This window comes from Hyla sarda, chromosome 1 (genome assembly GCF_029499605.1).
Source record: "Hyla sarda isolate aHylSar1 chromosome 1, aHylSar1.hap1, whole genome shotgun sequence".
NCBI lineage: Eukaryota > Metazoa > Chordata > Amphibia > Anura > Hylidae > Hyla > Hyla sarda.
The window spans coordinates 412272-432271 of NC_079189.1; the positions used below are offsets into that span (position 1 = coordinate 412272).

The 20000-nt window shown below is 43.3% G+C and overlaps 2 protein-coding genes across 6 annotated transcripts in view; one reads left to right on the forward strand and one right to left on the reverse strand.

Moving 5' to 3' along the window:
• The window catches only part of LOC130277649 (zinc finger protein 569-like), a 614204-nt gene that overhangs the window by 236806 nt on the left and 357398 nt on the right, over nt 1–20000 (reverse strand). Inside the window, exon 1 of one of the 5 annotated variants that reach the window (XM_056528618.1) lies at nt 9320–9366. The exons of the other annotated variants lie outside the window; for them this stretch is intronic. The gene's annotated coding sequence lies outside the window, so the exon portion shown is untranslated. Of the gene's footprint in view, nt 1–9319; nt 9367–20000 lie in introns of those variants that run through there. 5 annotated transcript variants of the gene reach the window in all.
• Nucleotides 1–20000, forward strand: part of LOC130299747 (oocyte zinc finger protein XlCOF7.1-like) — a 113154-nt gene that overhangs the window by 10326 nt on the left and 82828 nt on the right. Inside the window, exons 2-3 of the mRNA XM_056551489.1 lie at nt 17283–17422; nt 19983–20000. The exon at nt 19983–20000 is cut by the window's right edge and continues 162 nt beyond it. Of these exons, the coding sequence (XP_056407464.1) occupies nt 17345–17422; nt 19983–20000 (96 nt within the window). The 5' untranslated portion in view covers nt 17283–17344. The remainder of the gene's footprint in view (nt 1–17282; nt 17423–19982) is intronic.

Genomic DNA, 20000 nt, shown 5'->3' on the forward strand with positions numbered 1-20000 from the left:
GCATATCATTACTGCACTATGTGATCAGTCTCCTGCACATATATATCATTACTGCACTATATGATCAGTCTCCTGCACATGTATATCATTACCGCACTATGTGAACAGTCTCCTGCACATGCATATCATTACTGCACTATGTGATCAGTCTCCTGCACATATATATCATTACCGCACTATGTGATCAGTCTCCTGCACATGTATATCATTACCGCACTATGTGAACAGTCTCCTGCACATGTATAACATTACCGCACTATGTGATCAGTCTCCTGCACATGTATATCATTACCGCACTATGTGATCAGTCTCCTGCACATGTATATCATTACCGCACTATGTGATCAGTCTCCTGCACATGTATATCATTACCGCACTATATGATCAGTCTCCTGCACATGCATATCATTACTGCACTATGTGATCAGTCTCCTGCACATGTATATCATTACTGCACTATGTGATCAGTCTCCTGCACATGTATATCATTACTGCACTATGTGATCAGTCTCCTGCACATGTATATCATTACTGCACTATGTGATCAGTCTCCTGCACATGTATATCATTACTGCACTATGTGATCAGTCTCCTGCACATGTATATCATTACTGCACTATGTGATCAGTCTCCTGCACATGTATATCATTACTGCACTATGTGATCAGTCTCCTGCACATGTATAACATTACCGCACTATATGATCAGTCTCCTGCACATGTATATCATTACTGCACTATGTGATCAGTCTCCTGCACATGTATATCATTACCGCACTATGTGATCAGTCTCCTGCACATGTATTTCATTACTGCACTATGTGATCAGTCTCCTGCACATGTATATCATTACTGCACTATGTGATCAGTCTCCTGCACATGTATATCATTACTGCACTATGTGATCAGTCTCCTGCACATGTATATCATTACTGCACTATGTCATCAGTCTCCTGCACATGTATATCATTACTGCACTATGTGATCAGTCTCCTGCACATGTATATCATTACCGCACTATGTGAACAGTCTCCTGCACATGTATATCATTACCGCACTATGTGATCAGTCTCCTGCACATGTATATCATTACCGCACTATGTGAACAGTCTCCTGCACATGTATATCATTACTGCACTATGTCATCAGTCTCCTGCACATGTATATCATTACTGCACTATGTGATCAGTCTCCTGCACATGTATATCATTACTGCACTATGTGATCAGTCTCCTGCACATGTATATCATTACTGCACTATATGATCAGTCTCCTGCACATGTATATCATTACTGCACTATGTGATCAGTCTCCTGCACATGTATATCATTACTGCACTATATGAACAGTCTCCTGCACATGTATATCATTACTGCACTATGTGTTAGGCTTCTTGCACATGTATATCATTACCGCACTATGTGTTAGGCTTCTTGCACTTGTTTATCATTACCGCACTATGTGATCAGTCTCCTGCACATGTATATCATTACTGCACTATATGATCAGTCTCCTGCACATGTATAACATTACCGCACTATGTGATCAGTCTCCTGCACATGTATATCATTACCGCACTATGTGATCAGTCTCCTGTATATTTTATCATTTCCGCACTATGTGAACAGTCTCCTGCACATGTATATCATTACTGCACTATATGATCAGTCTCCTGCACATGTATAACATTACCGCACTATGTGATCAGTCTCCTGCACATGTATATCATTACCGCACTATGTGATCAGTCTCCTGCACATGTATATCATTACCGCACTATGTGATCAGTCTCCTGCACATGTATATCATTACCGCACTATATGATCAGTCTCCTGCACATGTATATCATTACTGCACTATGTGTTAGGCTTCTTGCACATGTATATCATTACCGCACTATGTGAACAGTCTCCTGCACATGTATAACATTACCGCACTATGTGATCAGTCTCCTGCACATGTATATCATTACCGCACTATGTGATCAGTCTCCTGCATATTTTATCATTACCGCACTATGTGAACAGTCTCCTGCACATGTATATCATTACCGCACTATATGATCAGTCTCCTGCACATGTATATCATTACTGCACTATATGATCAGTCTCCTGCACATGTATATCATTACTGCACTATATGATCAGTCTCCTGCACATGTATATCATTACTGCACTATATGAACAGTCTCCTGCACATGTATATCATTACTGCACTATGTGATCAGTCTCCTGCACATGTATATCATTACTGCACTATATGATCAGTCTCCTGCACATGTATAACATTACCGCACTATATGATCAGTCTCCTGCACATGTATATCATTACCGCACTATGTGATCAGTCTCCTGCACATGTATATCATTACTGCACTATGTGATCAGTCTCCTGCACATGTATATCATTACTGCACTATATGATCAGTCTCCTGCACATGTATATCATTACCGCACTATATGATCAGTCTCCTGCACATGTATATCATTACTGCACTATATGATCAGTCTCCTGCACATGTATATCATTACCGCACTATATGATCAGTCTCCTGCACATGTATATCATTACTGCACTATATGAACAGTCTCCTGCACATGTATATCATTACTGCACTATATGATCAGTCTCCTGCACATGTATAACATTACTGCACTATATGATCAGTCTCCTGCACATGTATAACATTACTGCACTATATGATCAGTCTCCTGCACATGTATATCATTACTGCACTATGTGATCAGTCTCCTGCACATGTATATCATTACTGCACTATGTGATCAGTCTCCTGCACATGTATATCATTACTGCACTATATGATCAGTCTCCTGCACATGTATATCATTACTGCACTATATGAACAGTCTCCTGCACATGTATATCATTACTGCACTATGTGATCAGTCTCCTGCACATGTATATCATTACTGCACTATGTGATCAGTCTCCTGCACATGTATATCATTACCGCACTATATGATCAGTCTCCTGCACATGTATATCATTACTGCACTATATGATCAGTCTCCTGCACATGTATATCATTACTGCACTATATGATCAGTCTCCTGCACATGTATATCATTACTGCACTATATGATCAGTCTCCTGCACATGTATAACATTACTGCACTATATGATCAGTCTCCTGCACATGTATATCATTACCGCACTATATGATCAGTCTCCTGCACATGTATATCATTACTGCACTATATGAACAGTCTCCTGCACATGTATATCATTATCACATTTTGTAGTTCGGTGCTGCGGGGAGGATCTATATGTGTCTCCCGTATACTGAGACTCACACACCTTTACACTCAATCGGACTCACCGCTCCGCCCCACCCTGTGGGCTTATGCTTCACCCCCACAGCTGCCAATCTGGTCAGTCTAAGGCACGCTACACCAACAGCTGCGCTCACTTCCAATCTTTCTCTTAACTAACTTCCTCACAGTTTACTTTTCATTTATTTATAATTCTGTGTTTCCGGGCGGTGTGCCTCCAGCTGTTGTGGAGCTACGATTCTCACTTATAGGAATCATGCCGTTGGGTTCATGCTGTACACATCCTGGTACCCATACACGTTGGTAGGATTCATGCCGGTAACATTTATACGCCACACACGCTTATAGGGTTCATTTGTTCTCTACGCGCTTGTAGTTTTATACCGTACACACGCTTTTAGGGTCATACTGTACACCCCCTTTGTAAGGTTTATACTGCACACACGCTTGTATGATTCATACAGTACACACTTGTAGTGTTTATACCGTTTACTTGCCTACAGGTTTCATACTGTACACTCGCTTGTAGGATTATATTGTACATTCACCCTTAGGGTTCATGCTGTACGCTTGCTTGTAGCATTCATACTGCACTCACACTTGCGCATAGTTCGGGGGTGCATGCTTGTAGCATTTACTCTATACACACGCTTGTACATACTTGTAGCACTATGCTGCGTACACACTTATAAGATTCATGCTGTACACAGTACACACTGTACACACGCTTGTTGGGTTCTTACTTTACACGTGTTAGGATTATGCAGTACATTCGCGGTAGCTTTTATACGGTACACTCGCTCGCATAATTCATAAAGTTCATGCGGTGCATACCAATGTAGCATCCATTCTGTACACTTGCTCGTAGGTTACATGGTATACACACTTGTACTTGCCTGCAGGGTTCTTACTACACACGCTCTTGTAGGAGTCATGTTGTACACACTCATAGGATTCATACTTTGTACACGCTCATACGAGTCACACTGTACGCACGTTTATAGTATTACATGGCCCACGCTCATAGGATTACTACTGAGTATGCACTCATAAGGTTCGTGCTGCACACCCGCTCGCAGGACCTGTATCACGCATGTTTGGAGGGTTATATTACTCGGGTGCACGCGGGAATCAGGCTGCGTGTGCACTCGTGGCATGTGTTCTGTACATGCACTTGCGCTATTTGTGAAGTTCGTACGCCCGCAGTTTTGTGCAGCGCACATGCTCATACAGCACATGGGGTGTGGCCCTGTACGCAGGTATGTGGTTATAATAGTTACTACTTGCCGGCATATTCTCTGCCATCAGGTCGTGGTTAGCTTCAGGCATTCACTGGTGGTCTATACGCGTTTATGGTTGGCCCGAGTATAGGTTCATCAAGTTGGTGGTATAGCCATGCTTAGCGGTTCACGACAGTTTCACACGTAGTCGTTCTGCACGCATCTTTATATAGGCAGGGTGATACATAGCAGTTGTCGCTGCTCACACATATTCAGAACGACTATTACACGACGCACAGGCGGGGCTGACCCAGTAAACCGTTGCAGACGGGGTATGTCTCATTATCGTTGGTACTGACATGCCTTCTGAACGACACTGACACTACGCATAGGTGGTATTTACCTGTTAAGCCTGTCATGTTACAGAAAAGGTACGTCGCATAATTGTTATGACTGACACGCCACACATAGGTGATGTATACCCATCATGCCTCCTACGCCTGCAGGGAGTACGTTGCACGGTTGTTACTGACACGCCTTCAGAACAGCAATAACGCCACACGTAGGTGATAAGATTTGTTTTATTATCCAAGTAATCACCTCATGAACCTGACACGTCTTCAGGTTGTGTTTACTTGTGTCGTCGGTGCACCTCTTTTACGATATAGTCACGTTCTCAAAATCGGAATTCACGATGTTTTGGGTTGTAATGGTACTCGTATGAACTTTCGCACTTACCACTGGGCACACACTTATCTAGACTCAGTTACGCATATAATTCTCGTCCGACACGTCTTCGCATACTTTCCCTCTCTCCTGGTTTAAAGAGTTATTTATTGTTGTCCAAGTAATCACCTCATAAACCTGACACGCTTTCAGGTTGTGATTGCTTGCGTTGTCGATGCGCTCCTTTCTCTGTGTAGTCATGTCCCAAAAATGTACTTCATGGTGTTCTAGGTTGATATGGTACTCGTTTAACGTTTCGCATTTGTCACCGGGCGCATACTCGTTTAGACCCGGTTACGCATACGATTCTCGTCCGACACGTCTTCGCATACTTTCCCTCTGTTCTGGTTTAAAGTGTCGTACATTGTTCTCCAAGTAATCACCTCATGAACTTGACACGCTTTCAGGTTGTGATTGCTTGCGTTGTCGATGCGCTCCTTTCTATGTGTAGTCATGTCCCAAAAAGGTGCTTCATGGTGTTCTAGGTTGATATGGTACTCGTTTAACGTTTCGCACTTGTCACCGGGCGCATACTCGTCTAGGCCCGGTTACGCATACGATTCTCGTCCAACACGTCTTCGGATACTTTCCCTCTGTTCTGGTTTAAAGTGTCGTACATTGTTCTCCAAGTAATCACCTCATGAACCTGACACGTTTTCAGGTTGTGATTGCTTGCGTTGTCGATGCGCTCCTTTCTCCGTGTAGTCTCGTTCCTAAAGATGCTCTTCAGGGTGTTCTAGGTTGTTAAGGTACTTGTATAACGTTTCGCTCTTGTCACCGGGCACATACTTGTCTAGGTCCGTCACGTATACAATTCTCACCCGTCACGTCTTCGGATACTCTCTCTCTGTCCTGGTGTTAGACGGTCAGCCATGTTATAGATAAATGAGCTTGGCTAGACGGTTAGTTTGGCTGTCCCTACTACATACATTTACTTTCACATGTGCTCACGTTGAAGGAGTCCAGTATATTGCAGCAGATGCCTTGTCCGCAAATACGCAAAAATTTATGGTACGGCGTGGAACTCGTTTTCCAAATCCAGATCCAAGCACGCCGAGGGCGACAAGATTTCAGTTCCCTTCCTATTAGCATATGTCGGGTTTTGCCATTCCACACTGCATTTATCCCACAATACTTTTAAGAGTTATCTAGCCGGTATCCAACACCATTTATCCTTGACCAATACCCGTAGTTACTCCATACTCTCTTCTCGCTTGGTGAAGTCCGCTCTGAAGGGCATCCTTGAGAAGGAAGTCCCTCGCAGCCCAGTCAGACAACCAATCACAGGCAACGTGTTCAGGCAGTTGTCCGACTTGTTAGACTCCACACCATTGGGTATCCGTGATAGCCTCACATTAAAAGCGGCCATGTACCTTGCCTGTTATGGGTTTCTCAGACCGGGTGAGTGTACAACTCGGACCATTAACGCGCCCTATCCTAAGGTCAGTCAGCTGTCACATGTCTCTGATCATTTCGAGCTGTCCCTCAGTCAGACCAAGACCTCGTCACCGGGTCAAACTGTGGTTGTTCGGTTTTCCCCACCGTGCACAAAGGGTGTCCTGCCACAGTCCTCCGTGAATTGTTGAATGCCTGTGTAACCTATCAGCTGACGACCTTTTACTCCATTTCAGGTCCAACCCGCTAACTACTTCTCAGTTCATCAAACATTTACGCATTTCGGTCAGGTCGCTGGGAGGAGTCCCGACTTCATTATCCGGTCACTCCTTCCGTATTGGCGCAGCTACAGCCAATTCTAAGCACGGGGTCCCAGCCCACGTAATCATGAAATTAGGATGTTGGAAATGCGGATGCTACATGCAGTATATCCCTAACCCTCGCAAAGAAATGGCTAGCGCATTCCAGTCTCTTGTGTTGTAATCCGCAATAAACAAATGTTTGTTTAAATCCGGGTTTTGCCCTCTTTTCCAGGCATTTTCTTTACGCCGCAGTTATGGCACACTCCAAACTGCTTAGTTGAGGTTGATAGATTATTGGTTACAGTTGGTTGTTAGGTTAGTATTAGGGTTGTACGCATATCAGTCATGTAGCAACGACCACAAATATATAATAAGTGAGGATGTGTATGTGACATATGATGTGATCCCTGTATGATATATATAATAAGTGAGGATGTGTATGTGATATATGATGTGACCCCTGTATGATATATATAAGTGAGGATGTGTATGTGATATATGATGTGACCCCTGTATGATATATATAATAAGTGAGGATGTGGATGTGATATATGATGTGACCCCTGTATAATATATATAATAAGTGAGGATGTGTATGTGATATATGATGTAATCCCTGTATGATATATATATAATAAGTGAGGATGTGTATGTGATATATGATGTGATCCCTGTATAATATATATATAATAAGTGAGGATGTGTATGTGACATATGATGTGATCCCTGTATGATATATATAATAAGTGAGGATGTGTATGTGATATATGATGTGACCCCTGTATGATATATATATATATAATAAGTGAGGATGTGTATGTGATATATGATGTGACCCCTGTATGATATATATATAAGTGAGGATGTGTATGTGATATATGATGTGATCCCTGTATAATATATATAATAAGTGAGGTTGTGTATGTGATATATGATGTGACCCCTGTATAATATATATAATAAGTGAGGATGTGTATGTGATATATGATGTAATCCCTGTATGATATATATATAATAAGTGAGGATGTGTATGTGATATATGATGTGATCCCTGTATAATATATATAATAAGTGAGGATGTGTATGTGATATATGATGTGATCCCTGTATAATATATATAATAAGTGAGGATGTGTATGTGACATATGATGTGACCCCTGTATGATATATATATAATAAGTGAGGATGTGTATGTGACATATGATGTGATCCCTGTATGATATATATAATAAGTGAGGATGTGTATGTGATATATGATGTGACCCCTGTATGATATATATATATATATAATAAGTGAGGATGTGTATGTGATATATGATGTGACCCCTGTATGATATATATATAATAAGTGAGGATGTGTATGTGATATATGATGTGATCCCTGTATAATATATATAATAAGTGAGGTTGTGTATGTGATATATGATGTGATCCCTGTATGATATATATAATAAGTGAGGATGTGTATGTGATATATGATGTGACCCCTGTATGATATATATAATAAGTGAGGATGTGTATGTGATATATGATGTGATCCCTGTATGATATATATATATATGAGGATGTGTATGTGATATATGATGTGATCCCTGTATGATATATATAATAAGTGAGGATGTGTATGTGATATATGATGTGATCCCTGTATGATATATATAATAAGTGAGGATGTGTATGTGATATATGATGTGATCCCTGTATGATATATATAATAAGTGAGGATGTGTATGTGATATATGATGTGACCCCTGTATGATATATATAATAAGTGAGGATGTGTATGTGATATATGATGTGACCCCTGTATGATATATATATATATAATAAGTGAGGATGTGTATGTGATATATGATGTGATCCCTGTATGATATATATAATAAGTAAGGATGTGTATGTGACATATGATGTGATCCCTGTATGATATATATATAATAAGTGAGGATGTGTATGTGATATATGATGTGATCCCTGTATGATATATATAATAAGTGAGGATGTGTATGTGATATATGATGTGATCCCTGTATGATATATATAATAAGTGAGGATGTGTATGTGATATGATGTGATCCCTGTATGATATATATAAGTGAGGATGTGTATGTGATATATGATGTGATCCCTGTATGATATATATAAGTGAGGATGTGTATGTGACATATGATGTGACCCCTGTATGATATATATATAATAAGTGAGGATGTGTATGTGATATATGATGTGACCCCTGTATGATATATATATAATAAGTGAGGATGTGTATGTGATATGATGTGATCCCTGTATGATATATATAAGTGAGGATGTGTATGTGACATATGATGTGACCCCTGTATGATATATATAATTTGTGGTCAATGCTTACCGGACAACGTACTTACCGAACATTGTTCTAGCAACCTTACCTAACGGTCTGAGGTGTGCCAAAACCGTACGTGAGGGGACGCCTATAGAGGGCAAAAACACACAGATAGGGTTTGAAAAGGTTTATTTTCAGAAACAACATTACAAAGCCAAAAAGGTAAATACCTCGGCTAACTCAGCATGGGGGTTAGGGATATAACGTTCAAAACAACCAGAATCCCACCTGCCCAAGCTTTTAATCAAATGAGCGGGCACTTTGTGACGTGAAGCGGCAGATGCTGCCCCCATACGGAATGAGAGCCCAGATATGGAGTTGGGATCGTGGCCCAAGGCGGCTACTAGTGTACGAACGTGTTTAACGAACCAAGAGGTGGTGATTGGTAGGTTATTGTGCGGGAGTAATGGAAATGTAAGGACCTGCACTGATAGTGCCGCTAGCAACTGCCGCAACACCAGAACCGGGCACCATTTATGCCCAGAGGGGAAGAACCTGACCTGAACTAACTGGCCCTTCGACAGCCCCAAACACTTAGTGGAGGAAACAGTAAACTCACCTGGTCGTAGGAAACCATAGAACCCTGAGTAAATGGCCGCCTTGATGACTAAACTGTCCAAAAACCCAAAGGGAAGGGCGTCCAGAGCATCAGACACACCTCGGAACAGTACACCGGAAATGGGGACTCAACTAGGGGCCTTGCGTACTGATAACTAGAGAATACCCCTTAAAATAGCTCTGATTGGATGGGCGGCAAACAAGGACGGCCTACTAGGATGTCTGAGGGCCATGTGGTGTCGGATACCTGCCAAGTAGTTTTTGATGGTGCTATGTGACAGATGCAAAGTAGAATGGCAAAAAGCCACAAAACAAAGTAGGGAAGAGATATAGTCCTCCGTGTCTTGAGGGTTAGTGGCTAGAAAATTCTGATAAGCCTCCCATGCCACCCGATAGGCCCTCCTGGTGTTGGCTGACAGTGAACTGACGATGGGGCTGTTGGCAATGTGTCTGTAGGAGCTCAACCCATTATCAGGGACTGAAAAGGGGGGACCGGAGAGCCCGCTGCGTCTGCCCCGGGCATTGTCTGAAAGAAGAGATGAAATTTAGCTCTAGACAGGGAGTCTGCAGCAACATTGTTAACCCCTTCTATGAACTGTGCGGTGAATCGGAAATTATGCAATAATGATAAATACACAAGCCTCCTGAGAGAGCGCATGATTTGAGAGGACTTTGATCTGCCTTTGTTGAGTATTTCCACCGTGGCTGCGTTATCGCAGACAAAGGTGACCACTTTCCTGGACCAGAGCCTACCCCACAGCTGGGCTGCTACTACTACAGGGAAGATCTCAAAAAGTGCAGAACACGTTGAAAAAACCTTGAATACCTCTAACCCTCTAACCTGCTCCGGCCACGTGTCGGCCACCCAATGGCTGTCAAAAATTGCTGCGAAACCTATAGATGAAGAGGCGTCGGAAAAAACCCTGGGAGAGTCTAATGAGACACTGGGCACAAAAAAAGGACACCCCATTCCAGTTCTGTAAGAACTCCTGCCACATGAGCAGATCAGCTACCAATCACGGAACGGATCCTGTCCAGTTTGTCTGAAGGTAGCCTAGCCTCCATCTTTACTGCATCCAATACGACCCCCAAAAAGGTCAGCGCGCTCACCGGACCTTCCGCCTTTTTTGGGGACACGGGCACCCCTAAATGCTCGAAGAGTGCTAGACACTCCTGTAACTGGAAAGGAATTACCCCTGAAGGCTCAATGAGGAGGAAGTCATCCAAATAATGGAGTACATTCCTGCACCCAACAACGTTCTCCATGGCCCAATGTAAGCCAATGGCCATCTGATCGAACAGCCAGGGGCTGCTCTTTGAGGCAAACGTTAGCTTAACCGCAAAGTAGTACAGCTGCTGCCATTTAATGCCGTACCACTGCCAGAGGTCCTGCCTGACGGGCAACAATTTAAAAGCATCGGTGATGTCAATTTTAGACAAAAACGCCCCTGGGCCTAGCTGCAAGATCATTTGAATGGCTTGATCGATGGATGCATATTTCATGCCGAATTCCTCTGAAGGAATTAGAGAATTCAAACTGGGGATTAAGGATGAATGAGGTGCGGACAAGTCATAAATCATACGTTTTTATTATTAAACTTACCCACCACTACTCCAATCGGGCTGACCCTCCAGGAGATAAATGGTGGAAGACAAAAGGGGCCAATGACAAAACCCTTAGTCACCTCCGCCTGTAACAGTTCCGTCACTGCCAGAGGATCCGCCATGGCGGACCTGAGGTTATCACACTCGTGTGGATTGAGGCAATGCCACCAAGCCGGTATGGAAACCTTGCCGGAACCCGGTAAGCAGCCAATTAACCCATCCTTGGTCAAGGTGATCTCGCAAGACCCTGTCCAGTGCCATCACCTCAACCCCGCCTAGTCATGCCTGAGAAGCTTTGACAGGGCATACAGACCGAGGATGAGCCCGAAAACAATTAAAGCAAACGTGAAGAAGCCTACATTGATTGTAGTTGCATGTTGATATATTAAAATTATTACAAATCTGGTTGCGCCCCAGATACCTGACCGGTCTCCCCAACTTGTCGACATTGGCCGCGCCTTTCTGACCCCCGCCAGCCAATGCGCCAGACCCTCTGCCCACCTGGCTGTCCTCTTGCGCCAGGGAACACCTCGCAGCCGTATGAGAGATGGACTGACACAGGGTACAGGCAGGAGCCCTCAAGCCCGCGAAATGCCTACAGAAGAGGTCAGTATCGACCCTGGACCAATCAGTGACGTATCCGTACTGGGCAAAAGCGGCCGCAGCCTTAGCTGTGAATGACTTGTGGTAGTCATAAAAAGATGATCCGGCATATCTGTCACCTAGATCCGTCACGTCAAGGAGGTACATATCTAACTCCTCCCTCCTGTCCGGTCTGGCGGAACAGATAACATCACGGAAAAGGCTAAAGGCAATCACAAACTCGGGTATGGACAACTTCCGGTTCAGCCTGGCATCCTTACTCCTGAAGGTTACCGCCAGCTCCCCACAAGACACCGTTTTAGCCTCCGTGATGTCATGGGTGGATATGAGGAGAGATGCCAGATTGACATCCCTGCCCTCCAGAATATCCTTGCGGATGCTGGCCGTGATGAAATGGGAAGGAGCTACCCTGGGCGGTTCCTTCTGCGTACCTGCAGCGGGTGTCAGAAATGAGGATGCAACTGGCATCAAAGCAGCACTAGGCCCCGGGAGAGGCTGACCAGCCGGCTCCATGACAGGAGTGCTGGCAGCTTGTGCGGCCTGGGCGTTGCTACTGTCCATGGCGTCGAGCCTAGCCTGAAAGACCGAAAAGGTATTCATGACAGACGACATCATGTCCTGCATCTGACTCCCAGAAGCGGGCTCTGGAGCCACCGGGTCCTGGCCAGAGCCAGCACCTGACTCGGCAGCCAGTAACCTATAGAGTTCCACTTTCCGGGCGCACGCATGGTACGCAATGCCTCTCATGCGGAGCTCGTCCATCAGCCTGGGGATGGTCCACAAGCGGTACTGCAACCCGCTGTCCCTCTGAGAACTTCCCAGCCGGGTAGCCGGTAGAGACATCGTCTCTTCGATGTCCGAGCCGTGTGATCCGCTCCCACCTAACCGGGCCAAACGGGTACCGGTATAAGAAAACAATCGTAAGAACACCGTAACACCAAATGTACGTGGCTCATTGGAGCGAGAATACACACCTGATGACAAGCCACTAACCTTGTTATTAAATATATATAATTTTATATATATATATATTTTTTTTTTGTTTTTTTTTTTTGTTACCCTTGTGGTACATACTCACTCATGCGTATTGTAGTGTGTTCCCCTACCCCTGGACGTGTATAACCGTATGACTGCGCTGAAGACGAGTCAGGAGGCAGTGATAACGTGATTGTACTGAAAGAGACAGTAACAAATACCCCAGTATGAAATGTTAGATTAACTGTACTGAGTGGAGTCAGGAGACAGTTTCAACGACGAAATTGCACTGAAGACGTGTCAGTAACAAATAATTGTGTACGTACGGATTGCTGCTCTGAAGATGAGTCAGGAGTCCGCATGAACGAAAATTGCTCTGAAGACGAGTCAGCAACAATTCCCCGAATGGGTATCAACTTAAACTGCTCTGAAGAAGAGTCAGCAGACAGTTCGACTACTTAATAACTCTGAAGACGTGTCAGTAACAATTAATAGGATGTATGTAGGGAATAACTACTGCTCTGAAGAAGAGTCAGGAGACAGTAATGATAGTGCCATCGCTCTGAGGATGAGTCAGTATCAATGACAGGGTAGGCTGTGTTGCTGCCGTGACAACCGAGTCCGGGGACAGCAAAGCGTAAGATTGCTCTGATGACGTGTCAGTACCAATTAATAAGATGTATGTAGGGAATAACTACTGCTCTGAAGACGAGTCAGGAGACAGTAATGATAGTGCTATCGCTCTGAAGACGAGTCAGTAACAATGACAGGGTATGCTGTGTTGCTGCCGTGACAACTGAGTCCGGGGACAGCAAAGCGTGAGATTGCTCTGATGACGTGTCAGTAACAATATATGATGCCAGGAGTTTACCCACTCTGAGGAAGAGTCAGAGGCAGCTACTGAGGTAACTAATAGCCCTACCTGACAGAGTCAGGAATGACCATGTGTATTGAAAATACCTACTGGTGTGTACCTATGTCTGAGTATATGTAACGTGTAGAGGCCCCCCTTTTTTTATCCCCCCCCCCCACTACCCATACCCGCGCACAACCCTCCACAGTCTCCCCCTTATTATTAATTTTTTTATTTTTTTTATTTTATAATTAAAAAAAATTCTCTTTTTTTCCTTTATTTTTTTTTTTTTTTAATTAAAATTTTTTTTTTTTTTACATTTTTTTTCCGTAACCCGTACCAACCAGGCCCAAACTAACATAAACAAAAACCCCAGGAGTAAAAATTAATGGGGAGGCAACGCACCTGACACACTAAACCAAAGACAACACTGTAAAAAGAAGAAGACAAGAGGGGGAGAAGGTATAAGCAAACAGCAGGCTGCAGGTCACGTGGCAACCTGAAAACCCCCCACCGTACTCGTGAGTAACATGACCCCTGCGGCTGCCCGTATAGAGAGCCCGAGGGGAGCGTACGCTGAGGCTGACCACTGCCGGCGGCGTGAGGACCTCGTGCCGTCCCCCCAAGCCGGGAAAGGAGAGGAGCACTACAGCCGCACCACCCCAGTAAAGGAGTAGTGCATCCCGAGCGCCCCGCCGTCCCCGACCCGAAGGCGCACACCTGCCACTCTCCCCGCCGGACAGACTCGCAGCAGGAGCGGGATAATGCGCGATAAGCGCGGCTGCTGCTACGGCGCACAAGCAAAACACAAAAAACCGAACCCTCTCCCCTACAACACCCGGCGCGGCAGCCGGTTAAGAAAGCCATGCCGACGAGCGGCACTTACCTGATACAGCAACGAAACGGCAATGTACGAAAACCGAGCACCGGGAACACCAAAGAATGCCGGGAACGTAAGAGCTAGTGGCAGTGTACTATGAAGAAACACTGTTGAACGCTACATACGCACCTGTTGCAGGTAAGGGGAGGGTATATGTAGGGACTCCCAGCTCCTCCCACAAATTAAGCCTGATAGGCTTCCACAAGTGAGGATGTGTATGTGATATATGATGTGATCCCTGTATGATATATATAAGTGAGGATGTGTATGTGATATATGATGTGATCCCTGTATGATATATATATATAAGTGAGGATGTGTATGTGATATATGATGTGATCCCTGTATGATATATAATAAGTGAGGATGTGTATGTGATATATGATGTGATCCCTGTATGATATATATAATAAGTGAGGATGTGTATGTGACATATGATGTGATCCCTGTATGATATATATAATAAGTGAGGATGTGTATGTGATATATGATGTGATCCCTGTATGATATATATAAGTGAGGATGTGTATGTGATATATGATGTGATCCCTGTATGATATATAATAAGTGAGGATGTGTATGTGATATATGATGTGATCCCTGTATGATATATAATAAGTGAGGATGTGTATGTGATATATGATGTGATCCCTGTATGATATATATAAGTGAGGATGTGTATGTGATATATGATGTGACCCCTGTATGATATATATAATAAGTGAGGATGTGTATGTGATATATGATGTGATCCCTGTATGATATATATAATAAGTGAGGATGTGTATGTGATATATGATGTGATCCCTGTATGATATATATAATAAGTGAGGATGTGTATGTGATATATGATGTGATCCCTGTATGATATATATAATAAGTGAGGATGTGTATGTGATATATGATGTGACCCCTGTATGATATATAATAAGTGAGGATGTGTATGTGATATATGATGTGATCCCTGTATGATATATATAATAAGTGAGGATGTGTATGTGATATATGATGTGATCCCTGTATGATATATATAAGTGAGGATGTGTATGTGATATATGATGGGACCCCTGTATGATATATATAATAAGTGAGGATGTGATATATGATGTGATCCCTGTATAATATATATGTGAGGATATGTATGTGATATATGATCCCTGTATAATATATATAATAAGTGAGGATGTGTATGTGATATATGATGTGATCCCTGTATAATATATATAATAAGTGAGGATGTGTATGTGATATATGATGTGACCCCTGTATGATATATATAATAAGTGAGGATGTGTATGTGATATATGATGTGACCCCTGTATGATATATATAATAAGTGAGGATGTGTATGTGATATATGATGTGATCCCTGTATGATGTATAATAAGTGAGGATGTGTATGTGATATTATATATATATATCATACAGGGGTCACATCATATAAGTGAGGATGTGTGTGATATGATGTGATCCCTGTATGATATATATAATAAGTGATGATGTGTATGTGATATATGATGTGATCCCTGTATGATATATCACATACACATCATCACTTATATATATATATATATATATATATATATATATATACAGGGATCACATCATATATCACATACACATCCTCACTTATTATATATATATACAGGGATCACATCATATATCACATACACATCCTCACTTATTATATATATACAGGGATCACATCATATATCACATACACATCCTCACTTATTATATATATCATACAGGGATCACATCATATATCACATACACATCCTCACTTATTATATATATCATACAGGGATCACATCATATATCACATACACATCCTCACTTATTATATATATCATACAGGGATCACATCATATATCACATACACATCCTCACTTATTATATATATCATACAGGGATCACATCATATATCACATACACATCCTCACTTATATATATATCATACAGGGGTCACATCATATATCACATACACATCCTCACTTATATATCATACAGGGATCACATCATATGTCACATACACATCCTCACTTATTATATATATCATACAGGGATCACATCATATATCACATACACATCCTCACTTATTATATATATCATACAGGGATCACATCATATATCACATACACATCCTCACTTATATGATGTGATCCCTGTATGATATATATAATATCACATACACATCCTCACTTATATATATATCATACAGGGGTCACATCATATATCACATACACATCCTCACTTATATATCATACAGGGATCACATCATATATCACATACACATCCTCACTTATATATATATCATACAGGGGTCACATCATATATCACATACACATCCTCACTTATTATATATATATTATACAGGGGTCACATCATATATCACATACACATCCTCACTTATTATATATATCATACAGGGGTCACATCATATATATAAGTGTGTATGTGATATATGATGTGATCCCTGTATGATTTAGGGCTCTAAATTTTTTCATACAGGCCCTGGCAGGACTATCTCAGCTGATCCAGTTGTCTCCTCTTCTCCTGAATGACCCCCAAGGATGGACAAGGAAAGGAATGAGATGACTAAGAGAATATTACACTTCACCTTGGAGATCCTCCACCTGCTGACCGGAGAGGTGAGGTGACCCATCTACATTTCCACCATTGTTGTCCCCATCTACATTTCCACCATTGTTGTCCCCATCTACATTTCCACCATTGTTGTCCCCATCTACATTTCCTCCATTGTTGTCCCCCATCTACATTTCCACCATTGTTGTCCCCCCATCTACATTTCCACCATTGTTGTCCCCATCTACATTTCCACCATTGTTGTCACCATCTACATTTCCACCATTGTTGTCCCCCCATCTACATTTCCACCATTGTTGTCCCCATCTACATTTCCACTATTGTTGTCCCCATCTACATTTCCACCATTGTTGTCCCCCATCTACATTTCCACCATTGTTCTCCCCATCTACATTTCCACCATTGTTGTCCCCCCATCTACATTTCCACCATTGTTGTCCCCCATCTACATTTCCACCATTGTTGGCCCCCCATCTACATTTCCACCATTGTTGTCCCCCATCTACATTTCCACCATTGTTGTCCCCCATCTACATTTCCACCATTGTTGTCCCCTCATCTACATTTCCACCATTGTTGTCCCCCCATCTACATTTCCACCATTGTTGTCCCCCATCTACATTTCCACCATTGTTGTCCCCCATCTACATTTCCACCATTGTTGTCCCCCATCTACATTTCCACCATTGTTGGTCCCCCATCTACATTTCCACCATTGTTGGCCCCCCATCTACATTTCCACCATTGTTGGCCCCCCATCTACATTTCCACCATTGTTGGCCCCCCATCTACATTTCCACCATTGTTGGCCCCCCATCTACATTTCCACCATTGTTGGCCCCCCATCTACATTTCCACCATTGTTGGCCCCCCATCTACATTTCCACCATTGTTGGCCCCCCATCTACATTTCCACCATTGTTGGCCCCCCATCTACATTTCCACCATTGTTGGCCCCCCATCTACATTTCCACCATTGTTGGCCCCCCATCTACATTTCCACCATTGTTGGCCCCCCATCTACATTTCCACCATTGTTGGCCCCCCCATCTACATTTCCACCATTGTTGGCCCCCCCCATCTACATTTCCACCATTGTTGGCCCCCCCCATCTACATTTCCACCATTGTTGGCCCCCCCCATCTACATTTCCACCATTGTTGGCCCCCCCCATCTACATTTCCACCATTGTTGGCCCCCCATCTACATTTCCACCATTGTTGGCCCCATCTACATTTCCACCATTGTTGTCCCCATCTACATTTCCACCATTGTTGTCCCCATCTACATTTCCTCCATTGTTGTCCCCCATCTACATTTCCACCATTGTTGTCCCCCCATCTACATTTCCACCATTGTTGTCCCCATCTACATTTCCACCATTGTTGTCACCATCTACATTTCCACCATTGTTGTCCCCCCATCTACATTTCCACCATTGTTGTCCCCATCTACATTTCCACTATTGTTGTCCCCATCTACATTTCCACCATTGTTGTCCCCCATCTACATTTCCACCATTGTTCTCCCCATCTACATTTCCACCATTGTTGTCCCCCCATCTACATTTCCACCATTGTTGTCCTCCATCTACATTTCCACCATTGTTGGCCCCCCATCTACATTTCCACCATTGTTGTCCCCCATCTACATTTCCACCATTGTTGTCCCCCATCTACATTTCCACCATTGTTGTTTCCCATCTACATTTCCACCATTGTTGTCCCCTCATCTACATTTCCACCATTGTTGTCCCCCCATCTACATTTCCACCATTGTTGTCCCCCATCTACATTTCCACCATTGTTGTCCCCCATCTACATTTCCACCATTGTTGTCCCCCATCTACATTTCCACCATTGTTGGTCCCCCATCTACATTTCCACCATTGTTGGCCCCCCATCTACATTTCCACCATTGTTGGCCCCCCCATCTACATTTCCACCATTGTTGGCCCCCCATCTACATTTCCACCATTGTTGGCCCCCCATCTACATTTCCACCATTGTTGGCCCCCCATCTACATTTCCACCATTGTTGGCCCCCCATCTACATTTCCACCATTGTTGGCCCCCCATCTACATTTCCACCATTGTTGGCCCCCCATCTACATTTCCACCATTGTTGGCCCCCCATCTACATTTCCACCATTGTTGGCCCCCCATCTACATTTCCACCATTGTTGGCCCCCCATCTACATTTCCACCATTGTTGGCCCCCCATCTACATTTCCACCATTGTTGGCCCCCCCCATCTACATTTCCACCATTGTTGGCCCCCCCCATCTACATTTCCACCATTGTTGGCCCCCCCCATCTACATTTCCACCATTGTTGGCCCCCCCCATCTACATTTCCACCATTGTTGGCCCCCCCCATCTACATTTCCACCATTGTTGGCCCCCCATCTACATTTCCACCATTGTTGTCCCCATCTTTGGAGCCGCTCTATGTTCTTTATGTCTCTTTGTAGGTGAGGTCTCCAGAACTGACCCCAGTATTCCAGATGTGCTCACTAGAGCTCTATACAGGGGGCACAATCTCCTCTTTGTAGTGAGGGAGGAATACTGGGGTCAGTCCCCTCATTGTCTCTCTCCATACACAGGATTACACCATAGTGAAG